General features: G+C 42.2%; 1 protein-coding gene across 1 annotated transcript in view; it reads right to left on the bottom strand.

Annotated features, from left to right (window-relative positions):
• DCTN2 (dynactin subunit 2) overlaps window positions 1-19534 on the bottom strand; it is an 84555-nt gene that overhangs the window by 43252 nt on the left and 21769 nt on the right. The window contains exons 3-6 of the mRNA XM_073576818.1: window positions 8453-8549; window positions 4083-4144; window positions 2990-3088; window positions 2052-2212 (exon numbers count right to left, since the gene is read on the bottom strand). Of these exons, the coding sequence (XP_073432919.1) occupies window positions 2052-2212; window positions 2990-3088; window positions 4083-4144; window positions 8453-8549 (419 nt within the window). The remainder of the gene's footprint in view (window positions 1-2051; window positions 2213-2989; window positions 3089-4082; window positions 4145-8452; window positions 8550-19534) is intronic.

Below are 19534 nucleotides of genomic sequence, written 5' to 3'. Positions count from 1 at the left end.
AGTGACGCATCCCCCCAGGAGATGGCGGTATGCGTAAGCACTGAACGCATACCGCCATCTCCGCAACACCTTCCCGAACCGGGTGTTGCTGTTGCCAGCGGGGTCTTGCGTCTTTAAGTGTCTGGAGTGGACGTGTTGTAGCGCCGGAATCAGCGCATGCGCAGTCCGCGTTTACCGCCGCCATTTTGTTGAACACACACTGCAGTGTGTCTTCAAGAACATGGCGGCGGAAAGCGAGGACTGCACACGCGCCGAGTCCGGCACCACAACACGCCCAGAACAGGACAGCGCTGGACACAGGGAAGAAAGGGGAGTATAAATGTTTTTTTTTTTTAAATGTGTGCAGTTTAATAGGGCTGAGGGGGACCATTCATTTCAGGATTGGGGGGGTGAGGGGACCATGCATACCACGAAAGGGGGGGTGAGGGGATCATGCATAACACGAAAGGGGGGTGAGGGGGACAATGCATAACACGAAAGGGGGGTGAGGGGGACAATGCATAACACGAAAGGCGGGTGAGGGGGACCATGCATAACAGGATAGGGGGGTGAGGGGGACCATGCATACCAGGATAGGGGGGGGGGTGAGCGGACCATGCATACAAGGATAGGGGGGGTGAGGGGACCATCCATACCAGGATTGGGGGGTGAGGGGACCATGCATACCAGGATTGGGGGGTGTGGGGACCATGCATACCAGGATTGGGGGGTGAGGGGACCATGCATACCAGGACTGGGGGGTGAGAGGACCATGCATACCTGAATAGGGTGGTGAGAGGATCATGCATACCAGAATAGGGGAGTGAGAGGACCATGCATACCAGGATAGGTGGGTGAGGGGACCATGCATACCAGGATTGGGGGGTGAGGGGACCATGCATACCAGGATTGGGGGGTGAGGGGACCATGCATACCAGGATTGGGGGGTGAGGGGACCATGCATACCAGGATTGGGGGGTGAGGGGACCATGCATACCAGGATTGGGGGGTGAGGGGACCATGCATACCAGGATTGGGGGGTGAGGGGACCATGCATACCAGGATTGGGGGGTGAGGGGACCATGCATACCAGGATTGGGGGGTGAGGGGACCATGCATACCAGGATTGGGGGGTGAGGGGACCATGCATACCAGGATTGGGGGGTGAGGGGGACCATGCATACCAGGATAGGGGGGGTGAGGGGTGAGCGGACCATGCATACCAGGATAGGGGGGTGAGGGGACCATCCATACCAGGATTGGGGGGTGTGGGGACCATGCATACCAGGATTGGGGGGTGAGGGGACCATGCATACCAGGACTGGGGGGTGAGAGGACCATGCATACCTGGATAGGGGGGGTGAGAGGATCATGCATACCAGAATAGGCGGGTGAGAGGATCATGCATACCAGAATAGGGGAGTGAGAGGACCATGCATACCAGAATAGGGGGGTGAGGGGACCATGCATACCAGGATTGGGGGGTGAGGGGACCATGCATACCAGGATTGGGGGGTGAGGGGGACCATGCATACCAAGATAGGTGGGTGAGGGGGACCATGCATACCAGGATTGGGGGGCGAGGGCACCATGCATATCACGATAGGGATGAGGGGGTACCATGCATACCACTATAGGGATGAGGGGGTGCAATGTATACCAGGATTGGGAGGGTGAGGGAACCATGAATACCAGTATATGGATAAGGGGGTACCATGCATACCAGGATTGGTGCGTGAGGGTACCATACATATCAGGATAGGGATGAGGGTTGCAGCACATACCAGGATGGGAGACCATATACCAATAAAAATGCCCGCCACCCGGGAGTAGCACGGGTTCATAGCTAGTACATATAACACAGAACAAGGCACAAGTATTTTTTCAGTGATTATCTTTCACCAGTCTTGAACTTTGTTTATGATGCAACCTGTCCATTTATTTCAAATCAATACTGACGGACTGCTAGTTATTGTAGAGAACCAAACTGTAAAAAAAAAAAAAAAAAAAAGCCTATATACAATCAAAGCACAGCTCACCCAAAATGTCAAGTAGAAAAGGGGATTACTTACTTTACAAGTGCTCCATCGGGGTCTGTGAGGTTGATGGCAGCATCAGGGCCTAACAACTTTTCTAGGTGGTTGGACACTAGCTGCTGTTTCAGAGAAGCCACCTGTTTAGCCAGGGCGACTGGAGTCAGCTTCTCTTCAGCAGCAGATTCCTTAACTGTGCTCTGTATGGTTATAGAGAGCAAAAATTGTGATTAATAGCCAAATAAATACAGTAAACATCTGGCAAAAAGGATTGTAACCGCATGTGTGTGTCATAATTCTAATCAACATGTAGGTAACTGTTTAATAACCTTGGTTGTGCAGGTACAATGCCTTCACATGCTGCTAGTTACTGACTGCTGATACATTTGCAGAATTGCCCACTTAGATATAGGCAGAGATATCTCACCACCTAAACCAACCTAAGCCAGGTTTTCAGAAATGTCAGTGGAGAGAAAACTAGGAGACAAGAAGCGCAATAGGGTCTTATCCGATGGTACAGATAAATAAGATGTGGAACCACTCATCTGGTATGGTTGCAAACTAGCAACACGAAACAGGTATATACTGTATACACAGCTGCCGCAAGACACCGATCAGAGAAAGACCAGGAAAATAGATGTGGAAGCCGGTGGTGTTTCACTTGAGCTGCTGATAACACTCAAGGAAGAGGTAAAATCCAAAAAGTTTAGTATTACAGTTTTTAAAAAGTCAACGCGGTTCAATGTTTTACATGACCTCTTCATCAGGACAAAAACCAAAAAGCTTTTTTTTTGTCCTGAAGAAGAGGTCATATGGAACCTTGAAACGCGTTGACTTTATAAAACCTGTAATATTAAACTTTTTGGATTTTACCTCTGCCTTGAGTTATCAGCAGCGCAAGTGAAATACACCACCGGCTTTGCACATCTATTTTCTTAGTTATTCAGAAACGGTCAGGGTGTCATGGGGATGCTTACCTGTATTTTTTCCACTTCTTGGGTGAGTTCCTGGACTTCATGCAGGAGCCGTTGATATTTCTGTTGTGGTGTTTCTTTCAGTCCTATTCCATCTCCCAGCTACACAACAAGATAAACAAGAAAGAAAACGGGAAGATTTAACCAGATGACACAATAGATGAGAGGACTAACTGCAGGTTATTCACATCACAGCTCATAGATCAATGAGTGGAGAAGGCTGCCAGAGAAGTGGCGAGTTCTCCTTCAATGGAAGTCTTCAAACAGAGGCTGGACAGACATCTGTCTGAGATGATTGACTGAATCCTGCATTGAGCCGGGGTTTGGACACGATGACCCTGAAGGTCACTTCCAACTCCAACATTCTGTAATTCTATGAGAACAACAAAGTCATGGTGCAGACTCTGGCGCCTAGCTGGCACCATCCACAGCAGACCTGACTGTAATATACTGCTGAGCTCCTGAAGCAACAGCCTTGGAGAATGGAAGTCTTCAAACAGAGGCTGGACAGACATCTGACTGGGATGATTTAGCGAATCCTGCTTTGAGCAGGGGGTTGGACCAGATGACCCAGGAGGTCCCTTCCAACTCTACGATTCTATGATTCACATCCCTGCAGTTTATCCCCTTAGAAGCCAATGTGAATAGCGACATCTAAGGGGTTAGATGGGAAGATTGTTGCAATCATCAGCGCCCCCGCCAACAGAATTGTGGCTTCCAAATGGGTTGTTACAGCAGCCACTGGCCGAAAAATAAAATCTCCTCGGTGTTCCATCTCAATATATACCGTAAATCACGCCCCAAAAAGATAATCTCACTGTAGTTTCAGAAAGCAAAGCATCTGGGGCAGTTTGCAGCAACTGACCATATAAACAACAAAAAATAACAAAAAAAAAACAACACACCGGCAATCAATTTAAAAAGTAGAACCCCGCTAATTACAGTTTTGTTAAATCAGACCAACATGGAAGAACTATCAAGATGAAGAAAAGCATGAGAGTCATCTAGTAACCAGGAATATGTCACATGTGATGTATTAGTCAGAACACACAAGCTAATCCCATAGTATAAAATAACATTATAGCGCAGGACTCACAATTTCATAATCCCCAGACTCGTATCCAGTCCGCTTTGTCTTGCTTATACGGTCAGAGAAATCTGTTCGTAAGAGAGATACAGATGAGAGGCACAGAATGACGCACTTTACAGCCTTGTGCCCTGCGCCAGCAGTCTAACCAGAGGGATGGCATAAGCCAGCACCATATTTGATGGTCTAATGGAGCATCGCTGGCAACATGACTGGCCAATTTTCCATTATTTATTTTCCCCCCACCTTGGTTTTTTCTTCCACATCTTTCAACAGCCATAACTGTTCACAACATAGCTGGATGACATGGTTATTTTGCAGAACGAGTTGAAGTGTTCAATTACACCAATTACATTACAATATAATGGACTGAAAATTAATATTAAGCACAGTGAAAATGATGAGAAAAAAAAACCTTACACAATACAGAATTCTAACACTGGTTTTAAGGTTTTGCTTTTACGACGTTCATTGCACAGGAAAAAATGACCTGGCAATAGGATTCCGCAGGATTACAGCAACACTGAACTCCTAGAGCAGAAGCAACTATATGACTGCAGGTTCAAGACCCCTAAGGCCTGTTTCACACTTACGTTTCTGCAGTCAGTTGCCAGCCGCCAAAAAGGCGGAGAACGGATCCGTGACCGTCGAAACACCAACAGGAGCCACCGGACCGTTGGTGTGACAGGATCCGCCGAACTAGGAGCGATAAAGGAACCGCGGTCCTGTAAAAAAAATTTTTACCGGCGGGGCCGCGAGAAGAGAGCGGGGAACTCGCGGGCATGATCCGGCGATTGTGATTTGGATGTAGATCGCGGCCGGGATATGGAACGCGATCGCACGTGAGTTGGAGCGCGATCCCGCCCGATCATCGCGGGAGTTGGAGCGCGATCCCGCCTGATCATCGCGGGAGTTGGTGCGCGATCCCGCCCAACTCGCACTATTAAAATGCTTCCCGGAGTGAAAATAGCGGATCGTCACTGCAAAAAAACGCTGCAGGGTCCGTCTCATACGCCCGGGAGCCGCTAAAATCTTGGCGGATCCGTACAATAGCGGGTGTGACGGACGACCGTCAGTCAGGATCCGCCAATAATGTAAGTCTATGGGTGTAAAAAATGGATCTGCCCCTTTTTTGGCAGATCCGTTTTTTTTTTTTTAAATTGGCTTGACTGATGGGATGGGAAAAAACTGATGTGTGAAACAGGCCTAAGGAACTAAAGAAAAACAAAAACTCAAAGTGAAAAGCATTCTCCTCAGTTATACAATAAAGAAATAAAAGATAAAGCATAATTAGTATCATCATGTCCACAATCGACCGATCAAAATCTGAAACCATTTAATAATATGGTATATATTAAACAAGCCAAAAAAAAAAAAAAAAGCTCTAAAATATCAGTATTGCAATTTTTTTTGGTGGCCTCACTTCCTATAACAAAATGAGGGGGAAAAAAAAGCTATTGGAATGTTATAGATATTATATATATATATATATATATATATATATATATATATATATATATATATATATATATACATATATACATATACATATATATATATACACATACATACACACACACACACAGTACAGACCAAAAGTTTGGACACACCTTCTCATTCAAAGAGTAGAACTATCAGCTGTGTATCCACCAGACTTGTGCACAACACGACTGATGGTCCCGACCCCATTTATAAGGCACGAAATCCCACTTACTAAACCTGACAAGGCACACCTGTGAAGTGAAAACCATTTCCGGTGACTACCTCTTCAAGCTCATCAAGAGAATGCCAAGAATGTGCAAAGCAGTAATCAAAGCAAAAGGTGGCTACTTTGAAGAACCTAGAATATAAGACACACAGTATTTTCAGTTGTTTCACACTTTTTTGTTAATTATATAATTCCACATGTGTTAATTCATAGTTTTCATGCCTTCAGAGTGAATCTACTTTGAATGAGGTGTGTCCAAACTTTTGGTATATATATATATATATATATATATATATATAACACTATTTTTATATACATATATACACACACAGCCGATTTTCCAAGCTTTCCTCACCTACCTAGTATGCAAAGGTCTACACTTTTTATCGTAGGTACACTTCAACTGTGAAAAGCAATAGATAGGGTTTTAATTGAAATTTAACTTTTCATTCTATAACTTAAAATAGTACAATGCACACCACATGCATACCCAAAATTACAAAACGCACACCACAGCAGTAAACATTGGACACTTTTTTTCACCCTACTCGGATATGTGAGAATACACCTAGATGTTCATTCTACAGGATATGTTTGCAAATGGAGATTAAACTGGCACACTCATAGCAGTGCTCAGGAAGTTCTCTAAATTACGTCTATATTTATACCTGGCGTGGTAACTATCCCAAGTTTGCTGCTATGGTATACGTTTTCCAATATTAGGTATGCACATGGTGTGAATATTACTATTTTAACTTATAGAATTAAAAGTTATAGTTTAATTAAAACAATCTATTGCTTTTTGAATTTTGACCCATGGGTTATCTATTGATCAGCTTATTCAACACTTCAACTGTGAGAGACAGAATCTAAAAATAAAAACAGAAAATCACATTGTAGGATTTTTTTCATATTTAAATAGCATTTTATTGCATGAAATAAGTATTTGATCACCTAGCAATCAGCAAGAAATCTGTTTCTCACACTCACAGACCTGTTATTTTTTCTTTAAGAAGTCCTCCTACTCTGCACTCATTACCTTTTTTAATTGCACCTGTTTTAACTCGTTACCTGAATAAAAGACACCTGTCCACACTCTCAATCACACTACAACATCTCCACCATGGCCAAGACAAAAGAGCTGTCTAAGGACTCCAGGGACAAAATTGTAGACCTGCACAAAGCTGGGATGGACTACAGGACAATAGGCAAGCAGCTTGGCGAGAAGAGACAACAACTGTTGGCACAATTAGTAGATACTAGAAGAAACACAAGATGACTGTCAATCTTCCTGGGGCTCCACGCAGGATCTCGTCTCATGGGGCAAGGACGATTTTAAGAAAGGTTAGGAATCAGCCCAGACCTACACAGGTGGACATGGTCAGTAACCTTAAGAGAGCTGGGGGCAGTCTCAAACATTACCGTCAGTAACACACTATGTCTTCATGGATTAAAATCCTGCAGGGCATGCAAGGTCCCCCTGCGTATGCCAGCATATGTCTGGGCCTGTTTGAAGTTCACCAATAACCATCTGCATGATGGTCAAGTGGTCAGATGAGACCAAAATAAAACTTTTTGGTATCAACAACACTCGCCGTGTTTAGAGGAAAAAGGATGAGTACAACCCCAAGAACACCGTCCCAACCGTGAAGCATGGTGGGGGAAACATCGTACTTTGAGGGTTCTTTCTTGGAAAAGGAACAGGATAACAGCACTGCTTTGAAGGGAGGATAGATGGTGTTATGTATTGTGACGTTTTGGCCAACAACCTCCTTGCCTCAGTAAGAGCATTTAAGATGGGTCGTAGCTTGGCTAATCCAGCATGAAAATAACCAGAAACATTCAACCAGGGCAACTAAGGAATGGATCCGTAAGAAGGATTTCAAGGTCCTGGAGTGACCTAGCCAGTCTCCAGATCTGAACCTAATAGAAAGTCTTTGGAGTGAACTGAAACTCAATGTTGCTCAGCGACAGCCCCGAAACCGAGAAGATCTGCATGGAGGAGTGGGCCAAAATCCCTGCTGCAGTGTGTGCAAACTTAGTCAAGAACTACAGGAAACATCTGATCTCTAATTGCAAATAAAGGTTTCTGTACCAAATATTAAGTTCTGTTTTTCTATTGTATCAAATACTTATTTCATGCATTGAAATGCAAATTAATTATGCAAAAAAAAAATCATACAAGGTGATTTTCTGGTTTATATTTTTAGATTCTGTCTTTCACAGTTGAAGTGTACCTAAGAAAAATTACAGACCTCTCCATTCTTTGTAGGTGGGAAAACTTACAAAACTGAGAGTGTATCAAATACTTATTTTACCCAGTGAATTTGGTATTGGGGTAATCGCACACACCTGATGTTGCCAGGTCATTTTTACTGCACAATGAACGCCATAGAAGAAAAAAAAAAAAAAAACAAATATTGAAATAGTTTTTTTTTCTTCCTCTCATCACCATTCCCCCCTCCAACCCCCTTGGAACTCTTCCCCCATTTATTGTATGCTAGCCAGGTCAATGGGAAGGGAAGGGGGGGGAAATGTATGGTTCCTGAAAATTGAGTAGAAATATAAACTGAGAAAAAAAAAAAAAAACACAGAAAACCCTCATGGCCATAAAGGTTATTGTTATTTAAAGGATATGTTCAGTATCATGAAAGAAGAAATTCACACTTACCAAGTCCCTTCATTCCAACCTTCTTGTCTTTAAATTTGTCATAAGCAGCATTGGGGTTGACGATAATGTGCTCTACACTAGTGCTGGTCAGCTCCTCCTACATGAGAAGTGGGGACACAGTCAGGAGTGAGCTGATAACATTTTTCTTTTGTACCCTACAACTGTTCACAACAAATAGCATTGAGTACAGGAAGAAATTGTGATTTTCCACACACATGATTTGTCTTTTGAAGTTTAGGAGCAGTCAGAGGAATTCACGAAGACAGAACAGGACACATTTTCTACACAAATTATTGCATTCTCTATCCAGTAGTGCGGTTGTTTAAAGAATCCCGAGAGCCGTTACTTAATTCTGATCTAAAAATTTTCACCCGCATAGGCGAATAGGCTTAATGACTGATTACCCCAACTTATCAATAAGGACCAGGTGGGGTTCGTCCCTAACCGACAGGCAGGAGATAACACTAGACGGGCAGTAGAGCTAATTGAGGTTTCTAACAGAAATGATCCACAGTGCCTCCTATTGAGTTTAGACACGGAAAAGGCATTTGACCGCTTAAATTGTTTGACACTTTAAAAAGATCTTTGGAATTTTGGGTCCCTTCATGACAGCCTCAATTAAATTGCCTTTTCACATTTCATCTTCATTTACTATCACAAATGGCACTCGGCAGGGCTGCCCTTTTTCGCCTCTACTATACGTCCTGTGCATAGAACCACTTGCGGAGATGATACGACAAAACCCCAAGATATCGGGAGTTGAACTGGGTAACAAAGTTTTTACGATTTCTTTATTTTCAGACGATGTTCTTTTATCTCTAACTAAACTACATATTACACTACCTAATCTAATGAAAGTTCTTAAAAAATATGGGGACCTGTCGGGTTATAAATTGAAGACCTCTAAAACGGAAGCTCTGCCATTAAATATCCCTCCTGATGTATTGGACCATTTAAAGTAAAAATTTAAGTTTAGATGGAAGTCTGAGGCTATTGGGTATTTAGGGGTTAACCTGTCTTCTTACAACAATATATATGCATGCATCTTCCCGTCACTTTTGGGGGAGCTGAGGAGACTGATAGGTTGATGCCACTTCTGCTCTCACTAATAGGCCATATAGCTTCAGACAAAATGTCTCTCCTTCCTAAGCTGCTTTATTACTTTGAAACTCTACCGGTTAAGGTTACCATGAGTGAACTTAAGGCCGTCCAGGCGGCCATAATGAGGTGAATTTGGAATGATAAACGCCACCGACTATCCAAGCGTGTCCTTGTCTCCCATAAGTCGCAAAGGGGTCTTTCAGTCCCGGATATTGTTAAATATTATTGGGCGGCTCATTTACGTAGGATTCCCTCGTGTACTTCATTGTGGGCTTACAACAAATGGACAGAGATAGAAAAATTAAGGATGGCTCCTATCCATCTGAACTCGTTACTGTGATCAAATTTATCCACTAAAAAAGTTTCTTTGTTGGGCCCTAAGCAGTTCATGACGGAGGGTTTGGACTACATGTATGAAAAAGTATGCCCTGACTTCCCCTAGTTCATCTACGATTTCTTTCATATATCAACCTTTGATTCTGAATAGTCTGGACTCTGCATTGGTCTTGTAGAGGGGAACACGCTGGAGCTTCTTTCATTTGATACCATCAAGTCTATATTTTCAAATTTCTAACAAAGTTCTTGCAGTAACTGCAAATCAGACAATTTGGCGTCTATGCCTACTGATTGAGAGAATTTGCAAAAGAGGCACGTCAACCAGAGGATTATTTTTGGATATATACCGGTTACTAAATTGTCCTCAGGAGGGCCAACAACTTAAACACCCTTACATAAGTAGATGGGAGTCTACCCTGGGGAGAAGAAGTTTATCACCCCAGTGTTGGCAGACCATATGGAAAAAAGCGTCCAAAATAGCCAGATTGTTACTTCATATTCTTACTGCAGATAGGTGTCTGATTGCCGCTAACTGGACACAGTCTTCCCCTCCGAATAGGCAGCACTTATTGAATAGAATAGCTGACATTTGCAGGATGGAGTAAATGACGGCTTTGATGGGAGAGAGAGAGTGGACAGTTTCGACTGTTTGGGCTCCTTGGGATTAATACTGGGCTCAGAGAAATGGTTAAGGTTTACCCTGCCTCCTCTTATCTTCTGGAATCTGCAATCTTTCCTTCCTTCTTTATCCTTGTTGTGTATGTCTTGTGTTTTTGTGGGATTCTCATTTAATTTCATAATGTGAATTTCAGTACATTGTATACTGGAGGTGGCTAACGGTGTTGCTAGAAGTCTATGTTTATAGGATTGTCAAGGTTATTTTTAACGTAATGCTTGATCTTACTATGTGGCGCTCCAGTTCTAGAGGTTGTATTATACTATATTTGTATAACATTGCTTCACCAGGAGGCTTTCCTGGTTTAATTTGAATGCTTCTTGTATGAAGGTATTGACCATCATTGTTTGTTCGGACTTGTGCCCAATTGTTCAATTAAAAATTTTCTCTATAAAAATTTACAGTTAAAAAAAAAAATAAAAAAATCCTGAGAGCCACAACAGATACCATAACAAAAAGGCATCACGAAAACTCAACTCTTCAGACCACTGCAATCATTCCGCTCTTCAAGGGTGCAGCAATTGTTCACTCCTTGTATTAAGAAATGTGACCAATTTTAAATTCCTTCCCTTGTTTATGTTGAATTTTTTTTTTTTTGGGTTGGGGGGGGGGGAGGGTGATTTACTGTCAGAACATTAAAAAACAAATATATTCTGTGCATAATAGAGTGATAATACAATGATGCGCACGAAACTCCTTATTAAAAAGGCATAAAAACAAAATCAGTAAAAAAAATGTGAAAGTGGAGAATGTAACAGAAGCAGGTCAAGGTCAAAGTAATACAATGATGAGGAGCAGTGAACAGCAAAAATGAGGAGAGCAGTGAAACAGGTACATTAGCCACACGCAGTCGGCAATTGTGGAGGTCTAGTTTTAAGCTGCACCACATATGGTAACTGTACCGGGTGCACCTCAAACAAAATTTTCAATGGGAATAACCTTTTTAATATTGGTCTTTTCATATCCCAGGAATTTGCCTTAACTGTATGATCAGGGATCTTGTAATATGACATTAGGAATAACCTTTTATTAATATTGGTTGTACAGTGGGGCAAAAAAGTATTTAGTCAGTCAGCAATAGTGCAAGTTCCACAACTTAAAAAGATGAGAGGCGTCTTTAATTTACATCATAGGTAGACCTCAACTATGGGAGACAAACTGAGAAAAAAAAAATCCAGAAAATCACATTGTCTGTTTTTATTTCATTTTATTTGCATATTATGGTGGAAAATAAGTATTTGGTCAGAAACAAGCAATCAAGATTTCTGGCTCTCACAGACCTGTAACTTCTTCTTTAAGAGTCTCCTCTTTCCTCCACTCATTACCTGTAGTAATGGCACCTGTTTAAACTTATCAGTATAAAAAGACACCTGTGCACACCCTCAAACAGTCTGACTCCAAACTCCACTATGGTGAAGACTAAAGAGCTGTCAAAGGACACCAGAAACAAAATTGTAGCCCTGCACCAGGCTGGGAAGACTGAATCTGCAATATCCAACCAGCTTGGAGTGAAGAAATCAACTGTGGGAGCAATAATTAGAAAATGGAAGACATACAAGACCACTGATAATCTCCCTCGATCTGGTGCTCCACACAAAATCCCACCCCGTGCGGTCAGAATGATCACAAGAACGGTGAGCAAAAATCCCAGAACCACGCGGGGGGACCTAGTGAATGAACTGCAGAGAGCTGCGACCAATGTAACAAGGCCTACCATAAGTAACACACTACGCCACCATGGACTCAGATCCTGCAGTGCCAGACGTGTCCCACTGCTTAAGCCTGTACATGTCCGGGCCCGTCTGAAGTTTGCTAGAGAGCATTTGGATGATCCAGAGGAGTTTTGGGAGAATGTCCTATGGTCTGATGAAACCAAACTGGAACTGTTTGGTAGAAACACAACTTGTCGTGTTTGGAGGAAAAAGAATACTGAGTTGCATCCATCAAACACCATACCTACTGTAAAGCATGGTGGTGGAAACATCATGCTTTGGGGCTGTTTCTCTGCAAAGGGGCCAGGACGACTGATCCGGGTACATGAAAGAATGAATGGGACCATGTATCGTGAGATTTTGAGTGCAAACCTCCTTCCATCAGCAAGGGCATTGAAGATGAAACGTGGCTGGGTCTTTCAACATGACAATGATCCAAAGCACACCGCCAGGGCAACGAAGGAGTGGCTTCGTAAGAAGCATTTCAAGGTCCTGGAGTGGCCTAGCCAGTCTCCAGATCTCAACCCTATAGAAAACCTTTGGAGGGAGTTGAAAGTCCGTGTTGCCAAGCGAAAAGCCAAAAACATCACTGCTCTAGAGGAGATCTGCATGGAGGAATGGGCCAACATACCAACAACAGTGTGTGGCAACCTTGTGAAGACTTACAGAAAATGTTTGACCTCTGTCATTGCCAACAAAGGATATATCACAAAGTGTTGAGATGAAATTTTGTTTCTGACCAAATACTTATTTTCCACCATAATATGCAAATAAAATGAAAAAAAAAACAGACAATGTGATTTTCTGGATTTTTTTTTCTCAGTTTGTCTCCCATAGTTGAGGTCTACCTATGATGTAAATTACAGACGCCTCTCATCTTTTTAAGTGGTGGAACTTGCACTATTGCTGACTGACTAAATACTTTTTTGCCCCACTGTATATTTATTTTATATTTGAAAAAACTAAATGAAGAGGACCCAGTACAGCTCCTGTGAGGTGCAGCATAAAACTGTACCCTCACGGCTTCACCATGCAAGAGGTTTTACAGAATTTTAGTTTTCGGCAGAATGTCATATTTTATGTATACAGTAATGTTCAAAATAATAGTGTCCAAAAACACGACTTATCACAAAATCTTTATATTAGTTTTTATTTCCATGCATTGGGAACATTGCACTTTTTTTTTAATTCAAAACATGGAGAAATGTATATAAATTTTTAACTACTTTACAGAAAATAAAACATTGGGTTGTTCTATAAAAAAAAAAAAAAAAAATTTATAGCAGTGTCTGCATTTGTCTTAAACTCACAATGTACTTTTTTTGTGGATTTAGAATTCCTGTGAATCACTAAACTATGCTGCACAGAGTCAACCAACTTCTGTCACCTGTTATTCCAGCCCAGGATGCTTGGACTACATCCCACAATTTTGGGGCATTGGTTGGCTTTGACTCAGAAATGGGATTTTTGATGTCATCCCAAAAGTGTTCTATTGGATTAAGGTCCGGGAATTGGGCTGGCCACTCCATAACCTCAATTTTGTTGGAACCAAGATTTTGCCTGTTTATTGTTGCGTTTAGGGTCGTTGTGTTGTTGAAACACCCATGACTATTTCAAGTATTTTAATATATGTAAACTGGTTCATGATCCCTGGTCAGCGGTAAATAGGTCCAGCACCATAGTAAGAGAAACATGCCCATATCATGATGCTGGCACCACCATGCTTCACTGTCTGCAGAGTGTACTGTGGCTTGAATGCAGAGTTTGAGGGTCGTCCCATGAACTGTCTGCAGCCATTGGACCCAAAAAATAATTTTACTTTCATCAGTCCACAAAATGTTTCTCTACTTCTCTTTAGGCCAGTTGATGTGTTCTTTGTCAAATTTTATCCGCTTCAGTACTTTTTTTTTTGGCTGAACCTTTGCCATCAAGTCTATTCTTCCATCCATTCGAATGGCAGTCTTCCATTTTCTTCCACGTCTCTCTGGTTTGGCTATTCATTGTAAAGCATTGGAGATCATTTTAGCGGAGCAGCCTATCATTGTCTGCACTTCTTTATAAGTTTTATCCTCTCCAATAAACTTTTTAATCAAAGTACGCTGTTCTTCTGTCTCGAACGACCCATATGTCTCAGGCTCTCAAGGAGAAATACATGTACAACATGTCCTGGTTTCACCCTTAAATAAGGGCCACCTGATTCATGGCTGTTTCTTCACAGGATGATTGACCTCAATAACTGAATTCCACACTGCTATTATTTTGAGCCCCCCACCCCATTTCAATTAATTTTTCTAATACACAGACTCAAAAACCTGCCGATCATGAATGCCTAGTCTGTTGGTTTTCTTAGAATCCACTGCGCCAACTGGTACATTGTCTGACATGTGATATAATTCATACCAAAACCAGCGATTAATATTGGACTGATTATTTTGAACACTACTGTATGGCTAGTGTGCCCTTCTTCAGTGCTCTCCTAACTTTAGCTTGGCTTAGTCCTTCATCGTGGCACAGCATTTTTTACATCTTGACCTGCTACACTTATGTTCTCCTCGTTCATATGTTTCCCGTATGGCAGTGATGCGGCTGAGGATTGTGGTAGAGTCGCAGTTGTCAAACACCAGGAAGATCCCAAACAGAGACAGATACGCTATCATTAACCATACTGGGAAAATACATACAACTTCATAACGCACTTAAAATAACCAGTTCAGAACTGGGCCATTTCATACATGTTAAAACCAAAAGGACCTTAAGGCTGTGTGCCCACGTAAGCGTTTAAGCATCTGTCCCGGTCAAAACGCTTCAAAAACGCATAAAAGAAGCATCCCATTCATTTCAAATGAATTACGCACTTTTTGTGCACATTGATGCGTTTTTTTCCGTTCAAAAATCGCTTAGCGGTCAAAAACACAGCATGCTCAATAATTTTGCGTAAAAGTCCGCGTTTTTGCTATTTTATATGAGTCAGAAAATGCGCTGAAAAAAAAGCATCAAAAACACAGTTTTTAAGCAAAAACGAGCGGAAACACGCAAAAAACGTGCAGAAATAAAACGCGCGTTTTCTGGGAAGGTGTCCGGTTTTGAAGGAGAAATTTTCTGCATAGGTGGGCACATAGCCTAAAATAGATTTTACATTTTTTCCCCTTTCATTAACAATTATTGGACACTTGTGGGAGAGGGACTAGTAATTTTGGATTGGTAGTGGCTTGATTTAATTTACCTGCCATTCATTTCATGTATATCATATTGTGCCCCCCATGTCGTCATAAAAGACCTGAGGGGAATTTAAATGTACATTTAAGCTCCTTTATTTATCTGATTTCCCATGTAACTGGGGCTGGTATTTCAGCCACAGTTACAATGGAAACAAAGTCAGTGACATGCTAAGCTTGCTCAGCCTTTCCTAGGACTTTGCAGTTGCTACTCTCGTCCTATACCCAGTGATCACATCACAGTTGTACAGAGGACAGCGTTGTTAGAACTTCCTATTACTGTGTATACAGCATGTGTTTAGCACAGTGTATACAGCAACAGGGAAGGCAGAGACAGCTATAAGTCCTGCCTGCTTTCTCTTTGGAGCATCCCAGTGACATTTTAGAATATCACTGATTAATAGAATGCGGATCACCAGATGTTTAACGTTTACTAGCGATCCAGAAGTAGTTAAATGTGCTCATATCTTCAGAAATCAGCACCATTCCCAGTAGCTCCAGTTCAGGATTGGTTTTGACACAGTTTTCTGTATGGCAGATGAACAGTGGCATGTGTGAAGGAGGCTGGCAGACTGACTGGTGCCAATTCCTTTCTGTGTCATGGTGGTTGCATAAATATACAAGGGGGCCAACTTAGCTACTGAACTAAGCAGTCAGCCAGCCCCCTTCACACACATCGCACTGTTCATCTGCCAGCCGTATAACTCATCTGGGTCAAACACACACTGGAAGTGCATCTGTATGTGATATGTAGTCTGGTATTGCAGCATTGAGCTTACATTACCCTAAGGGTACATGCACACGCTGCGGAATCAGCTGCGGATTAATCCGCACGGATTTTGTAAAAAACCGCAGATAAACCGCAGGTCAAAAGACCTTCAGATTATCTGCGGTTTTGCCTGCGGTTTGGTCCTGCGGATTCACCATCTCCACAATGGTGGAGATAGGAACCCGCAGCGGATTCTGCAGAAAGAAGTGACATGTCAATTCTTTCTGCGGTTTCAAAACCGCAGCAAATCCGCGCGGATTTTTCCGCTACGTCTACACAGCGGTTTTTTAATACCATTCATTTCAATGGTACTGTACACCGCAGCTAAAACTGCTGCGGGTCCGCAGCGGCCAAAACCGCTGCGGAAACTAAGCGGAATCCGCAGCGTGTGCACGCAGCCTTACAAATGTCACAAAATAAAGACTTGTGTGTAAGCCATAAAATATGAAAGGAAATGGCCAAATAGGATGATTAATGAAGATTTGGCATATAAAGAGAAACAAGATTCAATACCTATAAAACACAAATGGGGCTATCGTAGGCAGGTGCCTTTACTATTAATATTGCTTCCATTACCACTTTGAAACTTTTAAATGTAAAAAAAAAAAAAAAAAAAAAAAAAAAAACACCGAAAAGCAACCAATCCCGCAAGAAAAAGAAAAATCAAAAATACATGCAAATGAAGCTTTGATTGTTTCCATTCCATAAAAACTGCACAGGAACCAATTGCGAACAATCTACATTTCCTAATAATTATACTAAAGATACAACGCAGCACATGAATTAAAGCCTCTAGTTTTAGTAGGGCACAGACGGATGTAGCACTACTGCAGACAGGACACAAGCAGGCACAGCACGGAGGGAAGCAGACACAACAATAGGCTTCTTACCAGCTCCTTGCAGTTTTCCCAAGAGGTGAATGTCAAAATAAACAGTTAAAAGAAGAAAAAAAAAAAAAAGAGAGAAGATTCGGTATTAGACAAATACACATGCGACAATGTATAGGTGTACAGCGCCGTGAGATTTCCAAAGACATCAGAGTCAGATAAGATTTGGCCTTACAAGCTGCCTAAAATTCATTTTTTGATCTCGTACTTAAATTATACCAGTCACTCATGTGGCAGCAGAGGGAAAAAGGCAAGGACAAACTGAAAAAAAAAAAAAATAGTCAGATTCATCAATTTCTTAGTTATACTGGTTTCTGAGAGAACTGGATAACAGCCACCATAGCATCGGTGCGGGTAATACTGAATTTGTGGCTGCAAGTCCAGACCCAACCATAGGTCTACGATCTAAAATCATAGGGCCACATGACACTTATTGTAGATCTGCGATCGGATCTGACAGCAAAAACGTCCCTGTATTACGCCTGTCTGCAACGGACCACGGGAATACAGGAGTTTGGGAAAGAGGAGTGACAATGAAAATGAGAAATTTGGGGGCAACACCAAGATTTCCCAGACATCCATACTGATGAACAGATTCTTTTGAAGGGAACCTGACAGCAATATTTACCCCATGTAGGAGTGCAGTCTCCTAATGATACTTGTAAGTATGTCCTCAGTAGAAATACTTGTGTATGTACTTGCTGTAAAATACACTGGCATCACTCCCTGCCGCGTAACGGAGATAAAGGAGATCAGGGAGGAGAAGAACAAGACCTCTCCTCCCCGTTCACACGGATGTGTCAGTGGGCTTGTGAGGCAAAGTGCAGAGATGAGCGATGGCGCTCCCGGACTAGTCCGGGGACAGAAGACCGCAGATTATTCTTCAATACAGCAGCAAACACATTTATAACAAGGACATGAGACAGCTACACGAACGTGATTAGGAGGCCGAGAAACTCAACTCCTAACACATTATAGGGTAAACCCTGCCGCCAAGATTCCTTTAACTAAAGGTGGAATTTTAAACTTTAAGAGGAAATAATCTCCACCGTTATTACCTAGTATATGAGGAAGCTGTATTAGGCAACGGCATTTACTGGCATTATGGCAGATGTCTGGTTGCTGGAAGCATTATCATGCAAGCTTAGCTGAAAGCTTTACTAATTTATTAGTGCAGTGGAATGAAATCCATGTACAGACTGGATGGGTTAACACTGCGGCACAGACAGCAGAACAAAAATGAGAACATGACTTGTGACAAAGTGACTTGTGACAAAGTTCTTCACGCTTCACTGTAATAGTCATATATTGATGTCACTGTCTCATACTTCCCTGTATCTATAGGTATCAGGAAGGTACTGCACACGGGGGGGGGGGGGGGGGGGGGGTTTAGTGCCCTCTGGCCTAGAATACCAAACACCTTCATTCTAGCTACTAATTCTTACCGCGGAACAACAAAAATTCAACACTCTAGAAATATACTAGCATCTTTCCTGGATTCTCTGGGAAATATTCATACGTAATATATTATATATACTTGTCACCAGGTCACTGGCAGAGTATTGGCGTGGAGATTTGCATCACTGAAGATATTGGCTTCAGTGATATAAACCTAGGGGACATGCTCCAGCACACCAAGTGCTGAGAGGGTTTAATTGACCATTCTTAGTGAACAACTCAAGAGTGGGAGGCCGTTCAATATATCTCCACCACAGGGTAGGGTCTAGAAAGTAAATAGTCAGCCTACTGAATTATTCAGCGTTCGGTGTGCCTGGACACGAGAGCTCCAGAGCTGTATTTTAAGGTAAAGAGATGAACCATGTTGATCACTCTGAAAGAGCGGATCCCCGCAGCCACAGACTGGGCTATATGTTTTTTTTCTGTTTTCCCATTATGCCAGGAAGGCAGTGTTTAACGGATCTTTGCACTGGTTTGTGCGGTACCTTTTTTAATAAGCCAAATGAGAAGCGTTCCTGTGTCTACTTCAAGTTATATATGGCTCAGTCGGCTGCCCACAGAGGTAGACTCTCGTATGAATTTTCTACTAATATAGATCTCCAAATGTGTTGGTACCCTTGAAATTGTTTCAGAAACTGAAGTATTTTTCCCAGAAAATTATTGCAATTACACGTTTTGTTATTCACATGTATTTCCTTTGTGTATTCGAACACCACAAAAAAGCAGAAGGAAAAAAAAATAAGCAAATTGTACATTTTCACACAAAACCCTCAAACTGGGCTGTACAAAATTGTTGGCACCCTCAACTTAACATTTGGTTGCACACCCTTTGGAATAAATAACTGCTACCTATAATCATCGACCAGCTTCTTACACCTCAACTGGAACTTTGGACCACTCTTCTTTTGCAAATTGCTCCAGGTATCTC

The sequence above is a fragment of the Dendrobates tinctorius genome, unplaced genomic scaffold (assembly GCF_039654945.1).
Source record: "Dendrobates tinctorius isolate UK_male_01 unplaced genomic scaffold, ASM3965494v1 ptg000051l, whole genome shotgun sequence".
NCBI lineage: Eukaryota > Metazoa > Chordata > Amphibia > Anura > Dendrobatidae > Dendrobates > Dendrobates tinctorius.
Note: the sequence above shows the minus strand (reverse complement) of the source record. Positions and strands in the feature narration are given on the sequence as shown.